This window comes from Octopus bimaculoides, chromosome 12 (assembly GCF_001194135.2).
Source record: "Octopus bimaculoides isolate UCB-OBI-ISO-001 chromosome 12, ASM119413v2, whole genome shotgun sequence".
In the NCBI taxonomy this organism is placed as follows: domain Eukaryota; kingdom Metazoa; phylum Mollusca; class Cephalopoda; order Octopoda; family Octopodidae; genus Octopus; species Octopus bimaculoides.
This window is the reverse complement of record NC_068992.1, coordinates 14,528,886-14,537,117: the sequence shown is the minus strand read 5'-3', so window position 1 is coordinate 14,537,117 and position 8,232 is coordinate 14,528,886. Positions and strand designations below refer to the sequence as shown.

Sequence of the window (8,232 nt, the reverse complement as noted above, 5' to 3'; positions counted from 1 at the left end):
GAGAAAGAGTGAGAGAGAGGGAAGAGGGGTAGGGGGGGGAAGAGAAAGAATACATACATACACACACACACGTGAGAGTGTATATAAATATTTGTATAGTACATGTGAGATATATACACACATAGGTGTACAAGCAAAATAAAATATACCATGAGTATGTCACATGTTGAAAAATAGAAATTACTCAATGCTGTCTGCTTCATCAACACATACAATATACACAGACATACACACACAAACTCTCTTTAACCTTACATGGCAATTTGATGGCCTTTCTTTTCATTATTGTCGCTATTGTCCCTTTTTCAAAACAAAAAGACATGCATCACTCGTCAGCTTTCTGCTCCGGTTAGGAACACAAAATAGAAATATAAATAATTTCGGATGCATTTTACCTCCTCTCCAATCCAACAACCACAGAAAAATTGCAAAATTACAGGAGTGACTGTGACGTTTAGAAGTTTGCTTTTGCGAAAACCACGGTGCCGGGGTTCAATCTCCCGCTGCATGTGATCTGGGGCAAAAGCTTCATGCCATCGCTTTGGAGCAACTCAAGGAGCAGGGAAATAGTTGGATCAAATCCATGAAGAAGTCCAACAAACAAACAAACAAACATACATACATGTCATTTAAGTATGTGTGTGTGTGTGCGTGTGTTGTATATATATGTATCATAAAGAGACACATGCGTGCTCTGCTTTGCTATGAGTCCGCAATAAATATTCGGTAATTATGAATTATTTACGGCTAAATATAAAAGTTTATTGACTGTAAAGTAGATTCTTTGATGTAAAACATAAAGGAAATTTGTGCTAGCTCACTGAGTTACAATATATGTATTGATGTATGAATATACTAGTAAATACCGTGTGCGTGTGCAAGTGTGTTTATATGCTACACATATATGTATGTGTGTGTCTATCTAGCTATGTATCAACCAGGAAGAACAGGGAGGAGGAGTTAGAGAGGAAGACAATTAGAAGCGGACTACCATACACATCTGTAATATTTTCACAACACATAATCATGAAGCTGAAAGGTACAGCAGGAGGGCAGGAAGGACATTTTAGAAATAGCAACAGCAAAGGACAGACTAAAAAGGGGACGAACAGAAAACAGCTCCTGTCTCAAAGTAACAGGGAATACATAGATTTTCCTTTAGAGGAAATTAGGGTATGGTGAGGCTTTCGTTTCCCTCCGACTCTCTTTTTTCTCTCTCTCCCACGGCAACACCCCTCTCACACACTGCATGTAACAATGGCCAAATGACTAATTTCACTCAATCCCCAACTCCACTGCTGCCGCTGCCGCCACTACCACCACCACCACCACCACTGCCACCACTGTGACCAGGGGACAGCCCCTCCACCCCACCAGGCCATTAGGTGTGGTAAAGGGCCAAGGCTATAATAACACAAATGAAGGCACAACCAAAGTAAATGTTCAGCTGGAGATTGAAGATGAGGATGGAAAGTACAGTGGTGATGAGCATAGCACAGGAGATGATAAATAGACGAGTGATGTTGCTGGCGTGTTTCATGACGGCGGACATGATGAGACCATTGACAGCCTGAAATGACAAGTAACAGAGAAAACATTTGACAACAGAAACAACTCTAAAAAAACGTAAAATCTAAATTTAAAAAAAAAATACCACAGGCTTGTGGTTAGCATATATAGATTCAGGATCAATTTCAATACATGGTACCTTATGCTAATGTCTTTTACCAAAGCCTTACACTGACTGGATAACTTGTGCGTGGAATTTGGTAGAAGAAAACTGTGCCAAAACATGTTGCGAGTGTGTGAGAATAAGCTTACAAAAATGTTTTGCAGCATTTTGGTTCCAACCAAGTTATCTTCTTTTGCACCAAAGTAGAATTTCACCATCGGACAAATAGAGGTGGATAAAATAAATGCCATAGCAAAAGGTCCAGGACTTGTTGCAGTGAAGTGGCTTGTGTGCCTCGACAACCCTGAGAGCCATGCCAGTGGAGCACAAACTCCTTGACAGGCACCCCCCCCCCACCACCACTGCAGGACAAGTCAAAGGATACGAAGCCAAACAAATACAGACTGTCTCTCCCCAGGGCCAACACCCCAACTTAGAAACAGAGCAAGGTTACAGAAGCATTGGATTTTTGCAAACAACTTGCAGACGCAAGTTCCACCGCAGATGCTAGCAAGTTTATTGAGTCATCAGAAGAGAATACGTGTTGTTTCAGGGCCTACTTCTCTACGGCATCACTGAGTACCAACCCCACCTCACTGAAATGAGGTTCCACTTACTAGAGCAACTGGTTACTCAGTTCTGCTCAATATTCATTGCTTATCATCTCTTTTAATCCAAATCCAGTGGCTTGCCTTTTTCCACTGTAGTCTGGACATCAATTATGGTGGTTATTTGCTTTACAATGACCTTTTGGTGATGGCATTTATTTTACTCACCTCTATTCGTCTGATGGTGAAATTCTACTTTGGTGAAAAGGAAGATAACTTGGTTGGAACCAAATACTGCAATATATTTTTTGATCTTATGCTCACACACACATCATGTTTTGGCACAGTTTTCTTCTATCTAATTCAAAGCCAACAAGACTTCAGAGGGGAAGGCCTTCTCTTGAGGGCAAATGGAAAGTCAAGAACAGTGGAAACAAGTCATAAGCAAGTATGATTAATAACAGACAAAGCGTTGAGTCCCAAGACTATGTTTGGGGACAGTAGCCCTATTTAATACATTTCATTCAGTCCCTCTACGTTCTGGGTCCAAATGATGTCCATGAGTCACTTCAAGTGACTGGAAACCAGTCGAAAATAAAGAGAGAAAAAAATAAAAGTGCAAAAATTTTACATTGGATTTGCATTGTTCTCTGTCACAGGGCACTGAATCATCAAAGTGACACAGGACCTTCGACACATGGCACATTAACATCACCGACAGAATTGGAAAACCCACTTTTATAAGACCATGATTAATTGTTAGTCATTACTAATATCGCAAGAAGACTGGAATTATGCCTATTTCACTTGAAATTGTAAATATAAATACATTTAGTAGCTGATTATTAAAAATAACTAGTTAACAACCACTCTAAGTTAATTAGCTCATACAAATTTATGAAATTTAATTATAAGAGAATAATACTTTTCATATGCCTCAGTCATCCCCTTTAAACTGAATTATATTATTTTCCCTTTTTTAATTTCTGATATGTCTTAACTTGTCAACTAATATGATGTAATAAAAATAATATTCTATAATCAACTGCAAAAATGATAACTAAAACAAAATAAAATAAAATGCAATTGATAAAATGATAGACAGTTTTTCTTATTGTGATGATGATGATGATGATGCAAGTTATGAATGGATGTTAATACAAAAAAAGAAAAAGAAAAAGAAACCCAGCAACATATCCTTACTTGAGTAATGATAATGATCCATGTGTATATAGAATATCCTTTGAAAAGGGAAAAACTATCTGAAAATGTATCAGAGAAGAAACAAAATACAATTAGAATATCAATTAGTCTGGCTGAAACTGTCATAATTTCAGAGGTGTACGTGTCTGGCATGTAATTTGATCCAAGACTGTGAGTTGAAACTAAAATGATTACAGAGTGTAAGACGCATATTAACCATTCGAAAACACACAAAGACTGTTAACTTCACTTAAACATTTATTTTTTGGTGTCAAAATTTCCACTGCGCTGGCTGTGGACCAGGTTCCTGACACAGTTCCAATGCAGCTTCAAAGTGTTTCTTGCTGAGATCGGAAACAACAACAGGAATAAAAGAAATGAAAACATCTGATGCAAATTGCTTTTTAACAAAGATATTAAAAAAATCTAGAAATTTGGTGTATTCAGGATGCAAGAGTTTATGAGCTGCTTGTTATGGACTCCTAAATATTTCATTCTATAAAAGAACAGTACAAACAGAGCTACTGGTAAGTTAGCAAGATGTACTGAGGACCAAGACAGCTGAAGGCACCAATGGAGAATGACTGAAATGACAACTGTCTCTAATTTAGGCATAAGGCCAGTTATTTTGAGGTGGGGGTGCTAGACTGCTTCTTTATTTTATCAACTGGGGAGGGATGAAAGCCACAGCTGACCTCAATGTAATTTAAACTACTACTACTACTATTACTCATCATTATTATGATAAGTTGGACATAAGAAGCATCAGATGTAGTGTGTAAGAGAGACAACTGCGCTGGCTTGCCAGTCCTCAGTCAAACCGTCTAACCCATGCCAGCATGGAAAGCGGACATTAAACAATGAAGATTATTAAGGTGGCAGGGCTGTTAGCACACCAGGCAAAACGCTTAGTGGTATACCACCCATCTTCACACACAGTTCAAATTCTGCCAAGGTCAACTTTGACTTTCATCCTTTCTGGGTCAATGAAACCAGTACCAGTTGAGAACTCGAGTCGATGTTATCGACTTACTCCCTCCCCAAAACTGCTAAAATTTGAAACCATTGTTGTTGCTGTTATTATTATTATTATCATTGAGTGAGAGAGCAGTGCACGCCATCAAAGTGACACTGAGGTAGAAATATACGAAGCCCAATATACCCATCATAACTGTCTGATAAGGGTACACCAGGCACATGCATCACAACCGATATTTGCACGACATGGTGATCTCATATCAGGATAAATGGTACATGACCTTGCAGATGGGGCCCAATTAGAATTCTCTTCAGGTTGAGTAGCCCATCCGCTCAAAAGGTCCCTGAATAAGGGTTGTTTAAATATGTTTCCAAAGGTGAATTATTCAAACCTTAAAGAATTCCTTCCAACACACAGCTATGATGCTTCCCCACTACTTCTGCTCATGATCAGAGATGCACATACTGTATCAGCCACCAAGGGACATGCTCAACTGGTTAAGGTCAAACAACTGACAAGCAAATCCGTGGTATTGAGCAGAATATTTTTTGTTGCCTGTCTTTTATACCAAGACAAAACAATGTACATGATAACACTTCCAATCAGTTAAGAACAAAAGCCATGAGCACCACTGCCTAGAACTGCATCTATTATTATTATTATTATTATTATTACTATTATTATTATTATTATGTTGTTTTTTTTTTTGTCTTTCTTCAAATTTTCTTCCATTTCTCGTCGAGTGTTTTCCGTACACCTAGGGCAGAGAAACTCGTTGTTGTTATTATAATTATTATTATTACTATCATTATTATTATTATTATTATTATTATTATTATTCAGTAGTTTTATTTTTATAACGTGCTTTCACTTCACTACCGAGCGCAGCTCTGTGCGCCTTGGGTATGTGCTGTGGTTTGCTGTGGTGCTCTTATGTTTACTGTATTGAAAGTGTTTTGCGTAGAATGTGTGCAGTACCCAGTAGTGCAATTTTCTGTATGTTATATATATTTGTAAGTCCTGGTGTTTTTGTTATGTATTTGTCTGAATATTTTTTTATTATACCTAAGGCACCTACTATGATAGGAATTGTTTCTGTTTTTAGATTCCACATTCGAGTTATCTCTATTTCCAGGTCTTTGTATTTTGAAAGTTTTTCCATTTCTTTTAGAGAAACGTTGTCATCTGCTGGTATTGAAACATCAATTAGAAGGCATTTTTTTCCTTCATGATCTTTGACAACTATATCTGGTCTATTTGCCTTAATTTCTCTATCTTATTATTACTATCGTTATTATTATTATTATTATTATTATTATTATTATTATTATTGGTTTCCTTTTTGTGAGTGAAAGCAAAAAAAAAAAAAATATCTAACCTTTTTCTTCATAATGATTGCTGGCTTGGATTGTCCACATCCCGAAATTGAGTACAATACCAAAGGAATATAATAAAATATTTTGCAAATGAAGGGAACTCTGAAAAATAAAGTTTAAAAAAAAAAGTTTTAATGACTGCCACCCCAAAAAACACACACACATACGATGGGCTACACAGTGGGACTGAACCCCAAACCCCTTGGTTGCAAAGTGAGCTTCTTGACCACACAGCTATGCTTATGCCAACACACACACACATACACACACACACACACACACAGAGGAACATGGTTTGTTAAAGGAAAGAAATAGAAAGAGACTGAGTACAAAGTAAGGAGACCTTTGGTTTTGTGCAGCTCTGTCAAGAAGGTAATTTTGTAGGCCATCTCCTGAAAAGACTGGTGGATTAAAAGAGGAAAGGTTCTAAGACAATTGGAGGTTTCTACGGGACAACCTACTGAGAGCCACCGACCAGATCTGTGGCTGGTGTAAAGTCCCCTCTCGACCCAAGGTAACATGGTGGTGGAACAAGGTGGTTGACAGGGCTATTAGACAAAAGGAACAGGACAGGAAGAATGGAGGTAGCAGGGAATTGTATCAGACTGCCAGAAGGGAAGCTAAGAGACAAGTTTATTGAACCAGAGGGGAAGCAGATAAGAAAAAGTTTGCCAATGTTCTGCGCTGTGAGGACCAAAGACTTGAGGTATTTCGTGTTGCAAGACAGTGTGTGAGAGAGAATCGTGATGTCATCGGAGAGAAATGTGTTCGCATGGATGATGGTACACTTGCACTAAACGAGGCTGCATAGAAAGACGTTTGGAGACGCCTCTACTGCAGAGATGCTCAAAATATCTGGCAGTGTCAGCTATAGCCTAGTCACCCATATTGCTAACCAGGTGATACACGAAGGAGTCATGCCCAATGACTGGTGTAGCAGCACCATAGTCAACTGCTACAAAGGTAAAGGTGACGCTTTAGATACAAATAATTACAGAGGTATCAAGTTGTTAGATCAGGTAATGAAAGTCACGGAAAGTAATGGTAAGCCGGTACACCATTACTATCTCTCAGATCACTGCTCTTTGTTCTCATTTGGTGCACATTGGTAGTGGAGTGGCCATGCTTATACTGGTCGTTAGATTGAACACTTCTCTGAACTCCTAAACCATGAGTCAGTTGTGGATGAAACAGTGATTGATACTATGCAACAAAGACCTATCATTGGCTCCTTAGACTCCTCGCCCTCAATAGATGAAGTAATGGCATCAATAAGTGAATTGAATCTTGGTAGGGCACCTGGAAAGGATGGAATTTGTGCTGAGGTCTTGCAATTTGGTGGTGATTACATCATACAGTCCCTTCATGAACTTATTAGTGCAGTCTGGAGGGATGGTGCAATGCCTAAGGAGTGGAAGGATGCTATTATTCTTCCCCTCTATAAAGGAAAAGGAGCCAGAACAATGTGTGGTAACTACAGAGTTATTGCTCTACTATCAGCTGCTGGCAAGGTTCTGACAAATATTCTTCCTACCCGCCTGAATGTGTGTCTCGTAAATGATATCCTATTTGAATCTCAATGTGGCATCCAAGAGAAATGTTGGATATAAGATGCATCAGATGTGGTGTGCAAGAGAGACGACTGCACTGGTATGGTCATGTGCTGTGTATAGATGAGGAGAGTTGTGTGAAGAAGTGTCACTCCCTAACAGTGGAAGGAACCCATGGAAGAGGGAGACCCTGGAATATATGGGATGAGTTGGTGAAGCATGACCTTCGAACGTTGGGCCTCATAGAGGCAATGACAAAAGACCAAGATCAAGACCTTTGGAGATATGCTGTGATTGAGAAGACCCAGCAAGTAAAGTGAGATCACAGGTATAGCCTACACCAGTGTCGCATAACCAGCCCACTTAAAAAAGTACCTTTGGATCGTCTGGCGACATGACATGCTTGAGGAGACCTATTGAGTCAAGTAAAATCAAAATCAAATCACAATCAAATGGAAATTGTAGTTGTGACCAACACCAGTGCCGCCTGACTGGCTCCTGTGCTGGTGGTACACAATAAGCACTATACATGTTTGGGTTGTTGCCAGTGCTGCCTGATTGGCTCCCTGTGCCGGTGGTACATAAAAAGCACCCACTACACTCTTGGAGTGGTTGGCGTTAGGAAGGGCATCCAGCTGTAGAAACATTGCCAGATCAGATTGGAGCCTGGTGCAGCCTCCTGGCTTGCCAGTCCCCAATCAAACCGTCCAACCTATGCCAGCATGGAAAACGGACGTTAAACGATGATGATGATGATGATATATATATATATATATATATATATATTGTAGTTATAAGCTTCAGAAAAGTTGTTTACCTGAGAATTTTGTTTCAGAATATACTCTGTGTAAACCCCGGAGAGTCCAGAAATGAAGCAGTAGAGGACAATCATGAATAAACCTTT

At 39.2% G+C, this 8,232-nt stretch overlaps 1 protein-coding gene across 1 annotated transcript in view; it reads right to left on the bottom strand.

Annotated features, from left to right (window-relative positions):
- Nucleotides 1-6: 6 nt before the first annotated feature.
- Nucleotides 7-8,232, bottom strand: part of LOC106881863 (probable UDP-sugar transporter protein SLC35A4) — a 99,945-nt gene continuing 91,719 nt past the window's right edge. The window contains exons 11-14 of the mRNA XM_052972245.1: nt 8,146-8,228; nt 5,781-5,880; nt 3,424-3,482; nt 7-1,570 (exon numbers count right to left, since the gene is read on the bottom strand). Of these exons, the coding sequence (XP_052828205.1) occupies nt 1,382-1,570; nt 3,424-3,482; nt 5,781-5,880; nt 8,146-8,228 (431 nt within the window). The 3' untranslated portion in view covers nt 7-1,381. The remainder of the gene's footprint in view (nt 1,571-3,423; nt 3,483-5,780; nt 5,881-8,145; nt 8,229-8,232) is intronic.